The sequence below is a fragment of the Ictalurus furcatus genome, chromosome 21 (genome assembly GCF_023375685.1).
Source record: "Ictalurus furcatus strain D&B chromosome 21, Billie_1.0, whole genome shotgun sequence".
NCBI classification, from domain to species: Eukaryota; Metazoa; Chordata; class Actinopteri; order Siluriformes; family Ictaluridae; genus Ictalurus; species Ictalurus furcatus.
Genome location: NC_071275.1, coordinates 21,824,750 through 21,844,928, shown reverse-complemented (window position 1 = coordinate 21,844,928; position 20,179 = coordinate 21,824,750). Strand labels below are relative to the sequence as shown.

General features: G+C 45.1%; 2 protein-coding genes across 9 annotated transcripts in view; one reads left to right on the top strand and one right to left on the bottom strand.

Annotated features, from left to right (window-relative positions):
- Positions 1 to 4,208, top strand: part of ampd2a (adenosine monophosphate deaminase 2a) — a 27,505-nt gene extending 23,297 nt beyond the window's left edge. For all 5 annotated transcript variants that reach the window (XM_053652767.1, XM_053652768.1, XM_053652762.1 and 2 more), the window contains 2 exons: positions 1,437 to 1,547; positions 2,884 to 4,208. In XM_053652767.1, the coding sequence (XP_053508742.1) occupies positions 1,437 to 1,547; positions 2,884 to 3,081 (309 nt within the window). In that variant the 3' untranslated portion in view covers positions 3,082 to 4,208. The remainder of the gene's footprint in view (positions 1 to 1,436; positions 1,548 to 2,883) is intronic.
- eps8l3a (EPS8-like 3a) lies at positions 4,107 to 20,179 on the bottom strand. 4 transcript variants are annotated; one of them, XM_053652770.1, is made up of 20 exons: positions 20,117 to 20,179; positions 19,716 to 19,774; positions 18,968 to 19,024; positions 18,677 to 18,896; positions 17,599 to 17,757; positions 14,787 to 14,930; positions 14,440 to 14,501; positions 14,260 to 14,363; positions 13,769 to 13,935; positions 12,228 to 12,336; positions 12,038 to 12,102; positions 10,911 to 10,985; positions 10,465 to 10,610; positions 8,602 to 8,740; positions 8,489 to 8,520; positions 8,314 to 8,410; positions 5,865 to 5,969; positions 5,226 to 5,311; positions 4,979 to 5,111; positions 4,107 to 4,810 (listed from the first exon to the last, which is right to left on the bottom strand). In XM_053652770.1, exons 3-20 carry the CDS (start codon positions 19,015 to 19,017, stop codon positions 4,781 to 4,783), a joined length of 1,923 nt encoding a protein of 640 aa, XP_053508745.1. In that variant the 5' UTR covers positions 19,018 to 19,024; positions 19,716 to 19,774; positions 20,117 to 20,179; the 3' UTR covers positions 4,107 to 4,780. The 4 variants fall into 4 exon arrangements, with proteins under 4 accessions (XP_053508745.1, XP_053508747.1, XP_053508746.1 ...); XM_053652772.1 differs by having other exon boundaries at positions 14,260 to 14,351; XM_053652771.1 differs by having other exon boundaries at positions 8,489 to 8,740; positions 18,677 to 18,741; positions 18,829 to 18,896.

Sequence of the window (20,179 nt, the reverse complement as noted above, 5' to 3'; positions counted from 1 at the left end):
ACTGACAATGATGTAGATTTTATTGTTATTGTGTTGTTGTGGTTACACTTCTACACTTTGTGTGTTTATTAGGAGTGTGTTAGAAGAAAGCGAAAGTAAAGTGTGTGATCCTGCAGGATTATAGAAGGTTTATAGGAGATGGAAAGTTCTGGATGTGATGAGAGAACATTTTTGTTTATACTGGAACAGTATTAATCTGGACACACCCCTCCGCTGACCGCTCAGCGTTTACCCGACACATGACCCCGCAGATGCACACAACACACAGTCAGCTTTTGGGAGGACTGCGCACTAGCACTTCCAGCAAAGACGCATTAGCATAGAAGTCAGACTTAATCAGGCTTCATGTATTTAAACATGTCTACTACTCAAGGTTCGTGATAATACAAACAGATGCAGTACTCAAAGTCCAAAAAAGTAACATCTCCAAACACATTTTTAAAGTTCTGAATTCTTACAAAAAGCCAATCATTGAAAAACAGGAGCAGGAAGGATTGATCTCACCTGTCCTGTAATCAGATCACCTGTAGATTGCAGTACATATAATAATCCACAGCTTTTCTGCCTCTTCCATTAAGCTTTCCAAATATTTCAGCGACTCCAGCACAGAAATGCTTAAGAGAGAAACTAGCTAATAAACATTAACACAAAAAAAATCTGTTATACCTTAGGGTTAGTTCCCTAACTCCTCCCCCTTTTCTTTTTCCACCAACCATGTTGGCCTTGCCACACCCTCATGAGGGCAGGGAAAGGAAAAGGTTTGAATAAAGGTTCTGCAAATTTGGTGACTTCAGCTTTGTGGAAATACGAGTAGACGGAGAGGTGCAAATAAAACTGCTCAGGATAAAACTGCTGAAGATAGAAACTAAAGCTGAGAGGGAACCTGTGTCAACACGGAGCCACTGCACAGCACTCGCTCACGTCCTCACGCCTTCACGTCCTCACTCAGCGCTATTCTAACTAACATTGGTAGAGACCGTGTGAATTCTGAATACTGAATTTAATAATACTGAATAATAATTCTAATGGGTTGAATTGTTCAGTCCTTCAGCAGTAACATTAATTCATAGCCTGCTGTGTATAGCGCCTCAGAAAACTGCTGGAGTTAATCTGCTGTAAAGTGACTGGGTGGAGCTAATCTGCTGCCAATCAAAACTGGGGTTGTTTGTATGCCAACTATTGGTGTAATAATGCAAGAGAAATAAGCTGTAAACATCTGGAGACTCTGAACTGTCTAGCAGATCTAGATCTAGAGATCTTCATCAAAACTGACAACCACATCCAGGGCATATACTTTGCCCACATCATCAAGGTTACACACACACACCAGTTAGTGCCAGATGTAGAAAAAAAATGCACTATTAACAAACCCCTTTTTGTGTTTGTGTGTGTGTGTGTGTGTGTGTGTGTGTGTGTGTGTGTGTGTGTGTGTATAGGAGCCCCTGATGGAGGAGTACAGTATTGCCGCTCAAGTATGGAAGCTCAGCTCGTGTGACATGTGTGAATTAGCAAGAAACAGTGTGCTCATGAGTGGCTTCTCACACAAGGTAACACACACACACACACACACACACACACACACACACACACACACCCCAACACACAAACCCACACACACACACACACACCCCAACACACAAACCCACACACACACACACACACACACCCCAACACACAAACCCACACACACACACACACACCCCAACACACAAACCCACACACACACACACACACACACCCCAACACACAAACCCACACACACACACACACACACACACACACACACACCCCAACACACAAACCCACACACACACACACACAAACCCACACAAACCCACACACACCCCAACACACAAACCCACACACACACACCCCAACACACAAACCCACACACACACACACACACACACACACACCCCAACACACAAACCCACACACACACACACACACACACACACCCCAACACACAAACCCACACACACACCCACAACCCCCCCCGCCCCCCCCCCCACACACACACCCCCACACACACAAACCCCCCCACACCCACACACACCCACAAAAACCCCACACACACAAACCCACACACACACACACCCACACAAACCCACACACATACACACAAACCCACACACACAATCCCACACACACACAAACCTCCCCCCCACACACCAACCCACACACACCCACACACACACCTAGACACACACAAACCCACACACACACAAACCCACACACACACAAACCCCCCACACACACACACAAACACCCACACACACCTGCACACACACAAACACACACACACACACAAGCCCCCCCCACACACACAAGCCCCCCTCCACGCACACACAAACCCCCCCACACCCACACAAACCAACACACACACACAAACCCCCACACACACACAAGCCCCCCCCCACACACAAGCCCCACACACACACATAAGCCCCCCCCACACACCAACCCACACACACACAAACCCCCTCACACCCCCCCCATACACACACACAACCCCCCCCCCCACACACACACACAAGCCCCCCCCCCACACACTCACACACAACCCCCCCCACACCCTCACACACAAACTCACACACACACACAAGCCCCCCCCACACACACCCACACACACAAACCCACCCACACCCACAACCCCCCCACACACCAACCCACACACACACAAACCCCCCCCCACACACCAACCCACACACACACACACCCACACCCACACACAAACCCCCCCCACACATACACACAAACCCCCTCACACCCCCCCCCCCCACACACACACGCACACAACCCCCCCCCCCCACACACACACACACACATCATTGTGCAGTGTTTTTTATTTGACTGTTCTATTCTGGTGACTCCACCCACCAGGTGAAGATATCATGGTTGGGGGCAGGGTACATGCGCGAGGGTCCGGATGGTAATGATATCCGCCGCTCCAACGTTCCCGACATTCGCCTCGCCTTCCGACACGAGACTCTGTGTGATGAGCTGCAGCTTATTACCCAGGCTGCACACATACAGGGTGCGGGGCCAGAAGAGGAGACTCCACCCTCCATGGGGCCATGAAGAAATTAAAATTAGATTATTCATCCTCGTTTCCTTTCCTCTCTTTTATGTACTTTGGTTCTCTCAAGGTTCTGGGCTGTGGATCAGAAGGTGATGTTTGAGGAACCAGCTGTCACTGTTAGGCCTTCACCAACCCCTTAACCCTCCAGTGCTCCTAAAGGCGCTGACCTCTGACACCAAGTGCTTTCCATTACACACATACAGCAAATACATTCTATATATGTTTATATTACAGCAAAGTATACACTCAGCCCCCCCCCCTCCTTCTCCTCTCTCTACTCCTCTCGCTCTCCTTCTCTCTTCTTCTCTCTCTCTTCTCCTCCTCTCTCTCTCCTCCTCTCTCTTCTCCTCTCTCTCTCTCCTTCTCTCTCTTCTCCTCTCTCTCTCCTTCTCTCTCATGTCCCCTCCCTTCTCTCTCTACTCCTCTCTCTCTTCTCTCTCTACTCCTCTCTCTCTCATTCTCTCTCTTCTCCTCTCTCTCTCTTTCTCTCTCTCTATCTCTCTTCTCTCTCTGTGTCTGTAGTGGTTTTGTGTTTCTTCAATATACAGAAATTATGTTTAGACAGTAGTGATATGTAATTTTAATCATATAAAGTATAAAAGTCACAGTTTACACGTATACAGTGGAATATATAGTAAGACCTATGTTGTATTTTAGGTGTTTGGTGGTGTTTGTATAAGAGCAGTATTAGGAGCAGGGAGGAGCTCAGGTTATTTGTGAAGTTTAAGAAACGTGTCCTGGGTGAAGCTCCTGATGAAGCTGGGTGAGAAGATGCAGATGCTTTTCAATTAAAACATCAAAGCATTTGAGCATGTTAAACATGTTTATCAGTCACAACATTCCATGTGTGTAATTTTATAGTGAAAATTATTCATTATTATTCTAAAATTATACGAACGAAGAAAACTCTTGTTAGCAGACTGGTAGTGTGTGTGTGTGTGTGTGTGTGTGTGTGTGTGTGAGAAATAAACACCGGTCCTGTTGCTAATCGTTAGCGAACACAAACACCAACACTTTTACTGTGTTCATTATAATAATTTTATTTATTTACATTATGATAACTGTGTATATTCTTTTGTTTACATAATTACATTTTTAATAAAATCTTTACATTTCCAAAGGTTGATTTTTTTTCAGTATCTCTCTTTCACACACACACACACACTTAATTTGATTGGCTATAATGTTATGTGTTTACTCAGAGGTGCGATGGCATTAAAGTCATCATATGTAACATTTCTTCACACACGATAGTTTATTTTAGTTGTTTAACGTTTCATTTGTTGCCGCCGTCACACCTCCAATTTATGCTGATGTGTGTCAGTCACACCTGGACGGACAGGTACTGTTGGAATCTAAAGCATGGGCTTATCTGCTCATCAGACAGAAATGTGCACAATTGGTAGGTTTTCTGTTCATAATTTTAATAATGTTGATATTTTTTATAATCATTAGAATGTTAAAGAATATAAACAGGACAAACCCTGAGATGAACCAGTGTAAATTCTTCTCCAGGTATGTACAGGTAAACCCAGTCAAAAACACTCAGGTGTTTAAATAAGTAAAGCAGGGTGCATGCAGGTAACATGTACACACAATCAGTATTATACACATCTAAAGTACTAACTGTACACGCTCGTGTGTGTGTGTGTGTGTGTGTTTTCTTCATTGTGGTGTAGTTTCTCTCCTTTTGAACTCTCAGTTCAGCAGACTCACTTCTTTGGCGAGCTAATGACACACACACACACACACAAAGCAGTGAGCAGGCTATAGGAATGAGTATAGGACATTTTGTGTTTGTGTGTGTGTGTAACCCAACCATATGAACAAACATAAACGGATTGTGTGTGTCTGTGTTGTTACAGATGTGAAGAGTGTGTGTGTATGTATACTCACAGCTAGTGCTGATTTGATGTTCTGTAGTTGGTAAAACACTCGTCTTCCTTCTTCTGGGCAAACAATCTTCAACTCCTCTAACGTCATCCCCAACAACATCCCGCCGCTGAGACCCCCGAGGCAGCGCACAGTGCTAACACACACACACACACACACACACAGGTTGTGTGAAGATTAATAGTTGTGATGCTTAAGTGCACCTCTGTGTGTGTGTGTGTGTGTGTGTGTGTGTGTGTGTGTGTCTCACATGTTGCTGAACTCTTTGTGCTCCAGCCAGACCTTTACTTCCTCCGGCCGAGACTTCCTGGTCAGGACCGGGTTAGGCTCCGCCCCCTGCAGGATCAAACACAACCAGTCAAGCTAATGAAGTCTCTGCTCATTCTGATTGGTCTGAGTGTATGAGAGTATATGCACTATATTACCAAAAGTATGTGAACCCCTGACCATCACACTCATATGTACATGTTGAACATCTGATTCCAGACGTATTCCTCCTTTCCTGTTATAATGCGCTCCACTCTTCTGGGAAGGCTTTCCACTAGATTTTGGGGTGTGGCTGTGAGGATTTGTGTTCATTCAGCTACAAGAGCGCCAGTGGGGTTGAGGTCAGGGCTCTGTGCAGGACACTCAAGTTCTTCCACCTTCTTCCAACCTTCAAACACCACGTCTTCATGGTACTCGTACTTCCTGTGCACTGTGTCATGCTGGAGCAGGTCTGGGCCTCTTAGTTCTCAGGGAAACTAAAACAACAGCGTACAGAGACCTTCTACACAACCGTGTACTTCAGAGTTTGTGGAAACAGTTTGGGGAAGAACCACATATGGAGGTCAGGGGTGCACATACTTCTGGCTGTATAGTGTATATAGGTATCAGTGTAATGACCCACCTGTGTGTCTTCATTCTCAGTGGACCTCAGGACATTATTTGGAATGAAACCCTCTTCACTACAATCATTCCTCACTTTCCACCATTGCTTAGACATGTCCAAAATCTGTGTACACACACACACACCCAGACCACACACCCAGGCACGCACACACACCACACACACACACCCAGGCACACACGCACACCACACACACACACTTCAACATCATATGCACACACTCCTCTTATGTGGACATTAATGTGATGTTTGTTCTGCACCACTCCTGATATACAACACACTAAATTAATATGGTGTTTTAAATGGTAAATGGTCTGCACTTATATATGGCTTTTTTAACCTTAGCAAAGTTTAAACTTTCTACAAAGTGCTTCACACTGGTTCTAATTCACAGTCACACACCAGTAGTAGCAGAGCTGCTATACAAGGCACTAACTTGCCATAGGGAGCAACTTTGGGTTCAGTGTCTTGCCCAATGACACTTCGGTATGTGGAGTCATGTGGAGTCATGTGGAGTCATGTGGGCTGGGAATCGATTAGTAGACAACCCGCTCTACCACCTGAGTCACAGCCTCCCAAATGATGTAGATATGTCATTGTTCTGTGTGTAGGTGGGTGTGGTGTGGTGTGTGTGGGTGTGGGTGTGAGTGTGGGTGTGGTGTGTGTGGGTGTGTGTGTGTGCGTGTGTCGGTGTGTGTGGTGTGGGTGTGGTGTGTGTGTGTGTGTGTGTGTGGGTTTGTGTGGTGTGTGTGTGGGTGTGTGTGTGCGGTGTGGGTGTGTATGTGTGGTGGTGTGTGTGTGTGGGTGTGTGTGTGTGGTGTGTGTGTGTGTGGTGTCTGGGTGTGTGTGTGGTGTGTGTGGTGTGTGTGTGGTGTGTGTGTGTGTGTGTGGTGTGTGTGTGTATGTGTGTGTGGGTGTGGTGTGTGGGGATGTGGTGTGTGTGTGTGGGTGTGTGTGTGGATGTGGTGTGTTCGTGGGTGTGGTGTGTGTGTGTGTGGGTGTGGTGGGTGTGTGTGTGGTGGGTGTGTGGTGTGTGTGTGTGGTGTATGTGTGTGTGTGGGGGGGTGTGGTGTGTGTGGGTGTGTGGTGTGTGTGGGTGTGTGGTGTGTGTGTGTGTGTCGGTGTGTGGTGGGTGTGTGTGTGGTGGGTGTGTGGTGTGTGTGTGTGGTGTGTGTGTGTGTGTGTGTGTGGTGTGTGTGTGTGGGGGGGTGTGGTGTGTGTGGGTGTGTGGTGTGTGTGGGTGTGTGGTGTGTGTGTGGTGTGTGTGTGTGGGTGTGGGTGTGTGGTGGGTGTGTGTGTGGTGGGTGTGTGGTGTGTGTGGGTGTGTGGTGTGTGTGTGTCTGGTGTGTGTGGGTGTCTGGTGTGTGTGGGTGTGTGGTGTGTGTGTGTGGTGTGTGTGTGTGGGGGGGTGTGGTGTGTGTGGGTGTGTGGTGTGTGTGGGTGTGTGGTGTGTGTGTGGTGTGTGTGTGTGGGTGTGGGTGTGTGGTGGGTGTGTGTGTGGTGGGTGTGTGGTGTGTGTGGGTGTGTGGTGTGTGTGTGTCTGGTGTGTGTGGGTGTCTGGTGTGTGTGGGTGTGTGGTGTGTGGTGTGTGGGTGTGTGGTGTGTGTGTGTGTGTGGGTGTGTGTGGGTGTGTGGGTGTGGTGTGTGTCTGTGGGTGTGGTGTGTGGGTGTGTGGTGTGTGTGGGTGTGTGGGTGTGTGGGTGTGGTGTGTGTGGGTGTGGTGTGTGGGTGTGTGTGTGTGGGTGTGTGGTGTGTGTGGGTGTGTGTGTGTGGGTGTGTGGTGTGTGTGGGTGTGTGTGTGTGTGTGTGTGTGTGGGTGTGTGGTGGGTGTGTGGTGTGTGTGGGTGTGTGTGTGTGTGTGTGTGGGTGTGGTGTGTGTGTGTGTGGTGTGTGTGGGTGTGTGGTGTGTGTGGGTGTGTGGGTGTGTGTGGGTGTGTGGTGGGTGTGTGGTGTGTGTGTGTGTGTGGGTGTGTGGTGTGTGTGGGTGTGTGGTGGGTGTGTGGTGTGTGTGGGTGTGTGGGGTGTGTGGGTGTGTGGGTGTGGTGTGTGTGTGGTGTGTGTGTGTGTGTGTGTGGGTGTGGTGTGTGGGTGTGGTGTGTGTGTGTGTGGTGTGTGTGTGTGTGTGTGTGTGGGTGTGTGTGTGTGTGTGTGTGTGTGTGGGTGTGTGTGTGTGTGTGTGTGTGTGTGGTGTGGTGTGTGGGTGTGGTGTGTGTGTGTGTGTGTGTGGTGTGTGTGTGTGGGGTGTGGTGTGTGTGTGTGGTGTGTGTGTGGGTGTGTGTGTGTGTGTGTGTGTGTGTGTGGGTGTGTGTGTGTGTGTGTGTGTGTGTGTGTGGTGTGTGTGTGTGTGTGTGGGTGTGGTGTGTGTGCACTGGTCGTTTCTGCTGTGACAACACTCAGTAGCAGTCCCTCACGCCGCTGTACAGAACTGACGTTAGTGCACTGATCTCACCTCCACCATCTCGCCCTTCTTCACACTGAGCTCTCGGTCGTTTCTCGCTCTGAAGTCATACAGCACACGCATACAGCTCGCTGGCACGTCCTCAGAGCTACACACACACACACACACATACACACAGTAAGATAGCGTCTGATTGGCTGATAGTAGAGAGATGGAGTAGTTTTACCTCCTATTTGCCGTCTGAAAAGATATAATGCTCTGAAACACAAACAGACAAACATAACATTTAATAAATTTTACTGTGTGTGTGTGTGTGTGTGTGTGTGTGTGTGTGTATACCTGCCCCGTGGTGGACTGCTGGCTCTCCTGGCGATTGAACGTTTTCCTCTCAGTGTATGTGATCTCCGGTGGCTCCCAACCATCGTCAAAAACCGGAGTGAAGGTTGGAATCTCATCATCATCCTCTGGCCACTGAGTCCTGAAACACATGATGATGATGATGATGATGGAGATGATTATAAAGGTGCTGCTGCAGATGGTAATACTGATGGTGATGTGATGATGGTGATTATGGTGATGATGATGATGTGATGAGATGATTATGATTATGGTGATGATTATGGTGATGGTGATTGTGATTATGGTGATGATTATGATAATGGTGATTATGGTGATGGTGATGATTATGGTGATGGTTATGATAATGGTGATTATGGTGATGGTGATTATGGTGATTATAGTGATGATTATGGTGATGGTTATGATAATGGTGATTATGGTGATGGTGATTATGGTGATGGTGATTATGGTGATGGTGGTGATTATGGTGATGGTTATGATAATGGTGATGGTGATGATTATGGTGATGGTTATGATAATGGTGATTATGGTGATGGTGATGATTATGGTGATGGTTATGATAATGGTGATTATGGTGATGGTGATTATGGTGATTATAGTGATGATTATGGTGATGGTTATGATAATGGTGATTATGGTGATGGTGATGATTATGGTGATGGTTATGATAATGGTGATTATGGTGATGGTGATTATGGTGATTATAGTGATGATTATGGTGATGGTTATGATAATGGTGATTATGGTGATGGTGATTATGGTGATGGTGATTATGGTGATGGTGGTGATTATGGTGATGGTTATGATAATGGTGATGATTATGGTGATGGTTATGATAATGGTGATTATGGTGATGGTGATGATTATGGTGATGGTTATGATTATGGTGATGGTGATGATTATGGTGATGGTTATGATAATGGTGATTATGGTGATGGTGATTATAGTGATGATTATGGTGATGGTTATGATAATGGTGATGATGGTGATGATTATGGTGATGGTGATTATGGTGATGGTGATTATGGTGATGGTGATGATTATGATAATGGTGATTATGGTGATGGTGATTATGGTGATGGTGATGATTATGGTGATGATTATGATAATGGTGATTATGGTGATGGTGATTATGGTGATGGTGATGATTATGGTGATTATTATGGTGATGATTATGATAATGGTGATTATGGTGATGGTGATGATTATGATAATGGTGATTATGGTGATGGTGATTATGGTGATGGTGATGATTATGGTGATTATTATGGTGATGATTATGATAATGGTGATTATGGTGATGGTGATTATTATGGTGATGGTTATGATAATGGTGATTATGGTGATGGTGATGATTATGGTGATGATTATGATAATGGTGATTATGGTGATGGTTATGATTATGGTGATTATTATGGTGATGATTATGATAATGTTGATTATTGTGATTATTATGATAATGGTGATGGTGATGGTTATGATAATGGTGGTGATGATGGTGATGATGAGGTGTTCATATCGCACGTCATAAAAGACAATCTTAGCCCATCCCCCCTTCTTCGCACAGCCAGCCACACCCACTTCCCCGCCCTTCTTCGAATATACAGCCACGCCGCCTCCCTTCTTCGCACAGCCAGCCACGCCCACTCCCCCACCCTTCTTCGCACATACAGCCACGCCCACTCCCTCTCCCTTCTTCGCACAGCCAGCCATGCCCATTTAAGCTGCATTTTTCAAAAACATGAGAGGTAGACTTGAGCTGAAAGAGGGAAAGAGGCAGGTTTCATGACCCTTTAAGGTGATGTGGTGGTGGTGTTGATGGTGATGAAGAACACGTGGTACCTGGGGATGTTCCAGGCGTCTCCTAGTGACTGCCACAGCTGGTCCTCCTCCTGTGTTGCCTCCCCACTCAGAAAGCGCACACACTCCGGCTCCAACAACGGTGCAACTACACACGCAGGGAGATCATCTGCACACCGACTCACTACCTAAACACACACACGCACACAGAGTCTACGGTGAATCTGCATGTGAAAGTAGTTTAGTGTTTAGCTCTTGATTGGCTCGCTTCTGCTCGGCCTCCTAATGACTGAATCAAATCACATGTGTTTAGTGTTTGGTGTTTAGTCGATCTGAAGCCTTAACTAAAGAGAACAAATTTATAATTCCCTTGTTTTCAGGGTTTTTTTTCTTTTTGAAATTGTAAAACCTTCTCCTAGTTCATAAGGTGTAGTATATGTGTGTGTGTGTGTGTGTGTGTGCGCACGAGTAAATAAGCGAGTCTTTACCACTTCCAGTGTGGAGAAAAGACAGTGTGTGAGCTCTGGTGCACTGGGGGACTGAATCTGACCGTTCATTGTTGCCTGAGGAAAGAGAGAGAATTAAAAGTTAGTGTAGGAACAGGCCCTCCATAAGTATTGGAACAGCAAGGCCAATTCTATTGTTTGTGCTGTACATTGAATACATTTCGGTTTGAGATCAAAAGGTGAATACGAGACGATAGATCAGAATTTCAGCTTTCATCATCTAGACATGTTAAACAACTTGGAACATGGCACCTTTTGTTTGAACCCGCCCATTTTTCAAATGATCAAAAATACTGGAACATGTGACTGACAGGTGTTTCTTGTTGCAAGAATTAAAAGCTCTGAATGTCTATTCTTATGAAAAATGCATTTATTGCTTAAAAGATAAACCAACATGAAGATCAGAGAGCTGTCTCTGGGAGAAAAGCAAGCCAAGAAAATCTATCAGAGGCATTGCACAGACATTGGGCGTAGACAATACAACAACTTGGAATGCCCTGAAAAAGACAGAAACCGCTGGTGTACTGAGGAACAGACACAGAATGGGTCTTTCGAAGAAAACAACAGCAGCTGATGACAGAAACATTGTGAGAACTGTGAAGAAAAACCCAAAAACAACAGTTAATGACATCACCAACAACCTCCACAGGACAGGGGTGAAGGTCTCACAATCCACTGACTTCAAGAGCAGAAATATTGAGGGTGTACCACAAGATGTAAACCACTCATCAGCAGTAAGAATCAGAAAACCTGTCTGGAATTCACAAAGAAATACAGACATGATCCACAAAAGTTCTGGAACCGAAATGAACCTCTACCAAAGTGATGGAAAGGCCAAAGTGTGGAGAAAGAAAGGATCTGCTCATGATGCAGAACATACAAGCTGATCTGTGAAACATGGTGGAGGTAGCGTCATGGCTTGGGCTTGCATGGCTGCTTCTGGAACATTCTCACTAATCTTTATTGATGATGAACTCATGGTAGATTTACAGAGAAATGCATCCGGATTAATCAGGAAGAACTTCAGTTTGGTGTCAGTGAGTTGCAGGATTGATGCAGTGTGTGTGTGTGTGTGTGTGTTCACTAATTTGGAGTGTTTTTTCACTCACCAACAGGTTGAAGGCCATTTTGATTTTCTGCAGGCAAATTTTAAACTCCTCCTCTGAGGGTAATCCTACCCCAGTCACACACACACACACACACACACACACATAAAACACATAATATACACAACAAAGATGCAAGAATTTTGCAGTACTACACAGTGATAAACTCATCAAAGCTGCAGCTCATTTTCACCTTTCTGATTCTTCTTCTTCTTTTTCTTCTTCTTGTCAACTTTCGGAACTGCAGTGAGAACGAGATTCACAAACTGCTCGATGTCATTAATGAGGTGATTCAGGATGTCCTGCAGGAACACACAAACACAGAACATCAGAACACAACACACACCACACATCAACACACACCAACACACACACCACAAACTGCTCAATGTCATTAATCAGGTGATTCAGGATGTCCTGCAGGAACACACAACATCAGAACACACAACATCAGAACACACAACATCAGAACACACAAACACACACACCAACACAACACACCACAACACAAACACCAACAAGACACTACACAACACGACACACCATAACACACACACCAACACGACACACCACAACACACACACCAAGACACATCACAACACACACACCAACACGACACAACACACACCAACACGACACAACACACACCAACACAACACACCACAACACACACACACCAACATGACACACCACACCACACACCACAACACACACACCAACACAACACACATACGAACACGACACAACACAACACACACACCAACACAATACACCACAACACACACACACACCAACATGACACAACACACACACCAGACACACACCAACAAGACACACTACAACACACACACCAACACTACACAACACACACACCAACACAACACACCACACCACAACACACATACCAACACAACACACCACAACACACACCAACATGACACACCACAACACACACCAACAAGACACACCACAACACACACCAACAAGACACACCACAACACACACACCAACACTACACAACACACACCAACACAACACACCACACCACAACACACATACCAACACAACACACCACAACACACACCAACACGACACACCACAACACACACACACTAACAAGACACACCACAACACACACATACCAACACGACACACCACGCACACACACCAACACGACACATCACAACACACACACCACACCACAACATGACACACGACACACATACCAACACAACACACACACCAACACGACACATCACAACACACATCACAACACCAACATGACACACCACAACACACACACACCAACACGACACGCCACAACAGACACACCAACACGACACATCACATGACACACCACAACACACACACCAACAAGACACAACACGACACAACACACACCAGCACGACACATCACATCACATTACACACACCACAACGTCAGAACACAACACCAATACAGAAGTGATTGTGCAGTGAGGTTGTTGTGGTTAATTGTTTACATCAGGGGTGTCCAATCTTATCCAGAAAGGGCCGGTGTGTGTGCAGGTTTTCATTCCAACCAAGCAGAAGCCACACCTGAGTCTATTGAAAGCCAAGTTCAACTAATTAAACAGGTGGAATCAGGTGTGGCTCCTGATTGGTTGGAATGAAAACCTGCAGCCACACCAGCCCTTTCCGGATTAGATTGGACACCCCTGGTTTATGTTGTTCTGTCCTGTTTTCATCACTCACCACGTTCCTGTCTCTCTCTGTGTAGGGGGCGTGGCTAGGGGCAGTAGGTGGGTTTGGCTGTTTGGGTGTGTTCTCTGAGTGAGGGGGTGGAGTCAGTGATGCTGTTCTATTGTAGACTGGCTCTTGTCTACTTCTGGGTGAAGCTGGAGTTGGAGGCGGAGTCTGATCTGAACAGAGACTCAGAATTTTAATTACATTAAACTTCTGAAACTAATTCAGTTGTAAATATTGGCAATATCACAAACCACACACCATATTCATCTTATAGGCTGGACCGTGTCTTCATTGCTGTGCATTATGGGTAATCTGTATTTGCTAGACTACATCATTTGGATAAATTTTGTCACATTGCACTGTGTGATATCCGTAGTGCACCAGGTTTTCTCCACTATGCTTCCACACAGCTACATTAGATGGTAGACCAACTAAATAGTCACCAGATATAGTGAATTTGATGTGCGTTTTGGGATGCATCCCATATTTATTTTTACCATAATCTGGAACAACCCATTCTTCAGGAGGAGTCAATTCTCTCTGTTCTGGAGGGGAGTGTGTGTTTCTGTTATTTTTCATCATCTGGGTCCTGAGTCGCCCCCTAGCAGTGATGGAGAGATGAACACTAGGAGAAGTACACCAGGAGAAGTAGTGTTTTTAGTGTTAATAAATGTTACCTGTCGTTGGTGGTGTTGGTGTTCTGTACTGCTCGGTCCAGATCTCGTTTGATATAATCAGCCTGAAACACAGGAGACACACAGACAGGAGTGAGTGTGTAGAGTACAGTCCGAATGCACTACCAAGAAGTGCCTTTATTTCATTACTGAGTGAATAACAAATACAACATTCATTTAAAATAATTACAATTAAAGTTTCATTCAAACTAAAAATACAATGAAATGAAATGAAATTTAAAGTCAGGCATTAGATGTCTTTCTGTATAAATTCATGGCTGCATCAAAACCAGTGATTTAATCAGCCAATCAGAAAGCAGTGTAGTGTGTGTGTTGGAGGTGTGTCTCACTCTCAGAGAGTCGCACTGGAACATGAAGACACTGACGACCTGTCGCTCACACACTGAGATCATCAGCAGAGAGTTATACACACACGTGTCCAACATCGCTGTCACCTCCGACACACTGAGCAGAGGAACACAGTCCAACTCCTCCTGCACACACACACGCACACACACACACACACACACACACGTGCACACAAACACACACACACACGTACACACAATCTTGTGTTAAATATTGTGTAGTAGTAAAAGTGTTCTGTTGGTCTGTGTGTGTTTAGGACAATACAGATCACTGGTATTCTTTAAACCTCATCAACTGATGGAGGACACACACACACACACACACACACTCAACACACACATACTCAACACACTCAACACACACACACACACTCAACACACTCAACACACACACTCAACATACTCAACACACACACACTCGACACACACTCAACACACACTCAACACACACTCGACACACACACTCAACACACACACTCAACACACACACTCAACATACTCAACACACACACTCAACACACTCAACACACACACACTCAACACACACACACTCAACACACTCAACACACACACTCAACACACTCATCACACACACTCAACACACTCATCACACACACTCAACACACTCAACACACTCAACACACACACACTCAACACACACACTCAACACACACACTCAACATACTCAACACACACACTCAACACACTCAACACACACACACTCAACACACACACACTCAACACACTCAACACACACACTCAACACACTCATCACACACACTCAACACACTCATCACACACACTCAACACACTCAACACACTCAACACACACACACTCAACACACACACACTCAACACACAGACACTCAACACACAGACACTCAACACACTCATCACACACACTCAACACACTCATCACACACACTCAACACACTCAACACACTCAACACACACATACTCAACACACACACTCAACACACTCAACACACACACTCAACACACTCAACACACACACTCAACACACACACTCAACACACACACACTCAACACACACACACACTCAACACACTCAACACACTCAACACACACAACACACTCAACAAACACACACTCAACACACACACACACTCAACACACACACAACGCACTCAACAAACACACTCAACACACTCAACACACACAGACAGACACACATACACACACTCAACACACTCAACACACACACACTCTCAACACACTCAACACACTCAACACACACACACTCAACACACACACTCAACACACACACTCAACACACTCAACACACACACACTCAACACACTCAACACACACACTCAACACACTCAACACACACAGACACTCAACAGATACACACATACAAACAGACAGACACACACTCAACACACACACACACTCAACACACTCAACACACACACAGACACCCACTCAACACACACACACACTCAAGACACTCAACATACACAGACACTCAACATACACACACACTCAACATACACACACACAGACAGACACACACACTCAACACACACTCAACACACACACACTCAACACACACACTCAACACACACGCAACACACTCAACATACACACATACTCAACACACACAGTCACACTCAACACACACACTCAACAGATACACACACACAGACACACACACACTCAACACACACACACACTCAACACACTCAACACACACACTCAACACACACAGACACTCAACAGACACACACACACTCAACACACACACACTCACACACACTCAACACACACACACTCAACACACACAGACACTCAACAGACACACACACACACTCAACACACACACACTCAACACACTCAACATACACACTCAACAGACACACACAGACACACACACTCAACACACACAGACACTCAACAGACACAGACACACACTCAACACACACACACGCAGACACACACACACACACACAGACACCAACGCAGACACACACAGACACTCAACAGACACACAGACACAGACACTCACTCAACACACACACGCAGACACCAACGCAGACACACACAGACACTCAACAGACACACAGACACAGACACACACTCAACACAAACACACGCAGACACCAACGCAGACACACACAGACACTCAACAGACACACACAGACACTCAACACACACAGACACACACGCAGACACTCAACAGACACACATACACGCAGACACAGACACACACACAGACATACACACACACAACTCACACGCAGACACTCAACACACACAGACACACAACACAGAGACACACGCAGACACACATATAGACACACACATAGACACACACACACTCAACACACACTCAACACACTCAACAGACACACACACTCAACACACACACTCAACAGACACGCAGACACACACACGCAGACACACACACACACACAGACACCAACGCAGACACTCAACAGACACACACAGACACTCAACACACACAGACACAGACAGACACACACGCAGACACATACACACAAAGAAACACACAGACACTCAACAGACACACATACACGCAGACACAGACACACACACAGACACTCAACACACACAGACACAACACACACGCAGACACACAACACACACACAGACACATACACAGACACTCAATACACACACAGACACACAACACACAGACACACATATAGACACACACATAGACACACACACACACACAGACAGACACACACACATGCAGACACACACACACATGTATCAGTGGTGTGTGTCAACTCTCACAGAGTCTCACTTTAGTTTCAATGTCTCTCAGCAGCAAATTTTCATTTTCCACCTCCAGGTTCATTTCCTGTCCCCACACTCGACCCATCGTCTCCAACAGCTTCAGCCGCTCCACACAGTCCTGCAGTCCCGAGACTTCCACACCATCCAGCTCACAGGTGAACAGGTGCTGCGTGCACACACACACACACACACACACACACAATTCAGTTCAGTGTTGTGTGTACAGCGTGTTTAACAGTGGAAATTGTCCCAGAGCAGCGTTACAGAAATATGTAAATTCAGGATATAGATGTTAAATGTATGAATTTATCTCTAATGAGCAGCCAGAGGTGACGGTGGTGAGGAAAAACTCCCTGAGACGATATGAGGAAGAAACCTCGAGAGGAACCAGACTCAGAAGGGAACCCGTCCTCATGTAGAAAACAGACTTTCCACACATTAGCACTACTCACTAAGGAACTACAGACTCTGTGTTCCATCCTGGTACATGCACTTCTCAAGCAGCTTTCTTCATGTCTCCTACTGATAACATCCCGAATGTCTTGATACACAGCAATGAATTCTACTGAATCTATTTTTACTGAAGCTCCATTGAAAGTGTGAGAGAGCTACGAGTCTTCTGTCCTCATCATCCTCACTGCTGGCTTTGATTCTGTGAATCACCACATCTTCTTGCTGATTCGGAATCTGTGCTCTGACTTGGTTGTCATAGAATCTATAGGTCCACGAGCTTGGACAGGTTCCATTTCATCATGCCACAGACTCACTGTGAGTCTAACAGAGTTCCTCAGGGGTTGGTTCTTGGTACACTTTTGTTCTCCCTGAGTGGTCAGGTCTTATGATGTCTTATAACTGCTGATGACACTCAGTATCACTTTCTTCTCTCAGAAGATATCAAACAGGTTTCTGACATCACTTCCTGGATGAGGACCCATCATCTGAAACTTTATCTCCCCTCTACAGAGCCTTTAGAAAGTTGCTGTGCATGGTTCATAACCTTGTGAAGTTCTCTCATGTGGACTAGGGGAATTGTTAAGACCAGGAATAATGTTCATAAGCTAAAGCTAGTTAACTTCAGCACTTACCTCTACTCGGTACTGAAACTTGGCCAGCTGTTTGTTGATGGACTCGGCATATTCCTTCCTGCGCACTACACACACACACACACACACACGCACACAAATAAAAACCTGAACACACATCGTATGTGTGTTTGCGTGTGCATTTGTAGACTCACTGTAGATGGCTTTAGCGCTGGGTCGTGATAAACTGGAGCTCTCTGAGGATGTGTCATCTAAAGAGTAGCTACACACACACACACGTTATTGTGGTGTACTTCCGTATGTTATTTGTGTTACTGTTGTGTATTTTCTTACCTGGAATGCAATGAATCTGCATAACTGTATGAACTGCTGCTGTTGAACATCTTCACCCTAACCCCCCCAACACACACACACAGACACACATAGAGCTCTAAAGTTGAAGGTAATTGTGGGTATCATTGTGATTACTGAAGTATTTCACAGAAATTTTCAGTGTAACTGAGATCAAAAACTTGCTTTAAAACATTGCGGTTATTTCACTGTTCTAAAAGGCTGTGATGTAAAAGGCTGTGATGTAAAAGGCTGTGATATAAAAGGCTGTGATGTAAAAGGCTGTGATGTAAAAGGCTGTGATGTAAAAGGCTGTGATATAAAAGGCTGTGATATAAAAGGCTGTGATGTAAAAGGCTGTGATGTAAAAGGCTGTGATGTAAAAGGCTGTGATGTAAAAGGCTGTGATGTAAACACTGTGATGTAAAAGGTTGTGATGTAAAAGGCTGTGATGTAAAAGGTTGTGACGTGAAAGGCTGTGATGTTCTGTTGGACTTTAACGTGTCATAAACGTGTCCCAACCTGATAACTGCCGTTATTTATTCACTTAAATGTTTGTTGTCACCTAGAAACAGAAACCTGTGATTTTTCACATTGGATTTGTTATAGAATCAGACCGGATTAGTTTTTATTTTTCTCTGATCTATAATCCTCTGTATTTTCAGATTTTTTCAGTACTCTTTTTTCAGAACTCTCTGTACTGAAACATGTTCCACATAAAGACCTCAGGAAGTTCCAAGACCCCACTGACCTGCAGGGATACGCCGGCCTTTTCCCGGGAGAGAAACAGGAAGATTATTAACTTCTCTCCTAGAAAAGTAGAATAATAAATATAAATGTGACTAATTTAACTAAACAATAATTAACTAAAATAAAAATATAAAAAATATAACTAATAAATATGTATATGATAAATGTGTTTATTTACAGTGACCCAGAGGGCAGAAAATCACTTACAAAACAACACTTATTTACATGGTCTCATATAAATTTTCATTAAAGCACAGTTCTGCTTCACACATTTACTGTCTTCAACAGTGTGTGTCTGTTTCAGGTCTCCTTCTGAACAATTAACACATTATTTAGAAAGTGAGTCAAACAGCATTGATCTGATAATGAAATGACAAAATATTTTACAGGTGTGATTTTTACCTGCTCGGAGTCCTGGCTGTTGAGCTGCTCTTCTTATTCGTCCTCACACTGGGTGTGTGTGTG

Bases quoted from the DNA above. Each gene is read 5' to 3' on its own strand.
- eps8l3a (XM_053652769.1), bottom strand. From the start codon at position 19,017: ATGTTCAACAGCAGCAGTTCATACAGTTATGCAGATTCATTGCATTCC. The intron at 12,103-12,227 runs GTGAAAATGAGC...TGACTGGGGTAG, and splicing joins GAAGAAGAAGAATCAGAAAG to GATTACCCTCAGAGGAGGAG. The intron at 4,811-4,978 runs GTGAGTATACAT...GTGTGTCATTAG, and splicing joins ACATCAAATCAGCACTAGCT to CTCGCCAAAGAAGTGAGTCT.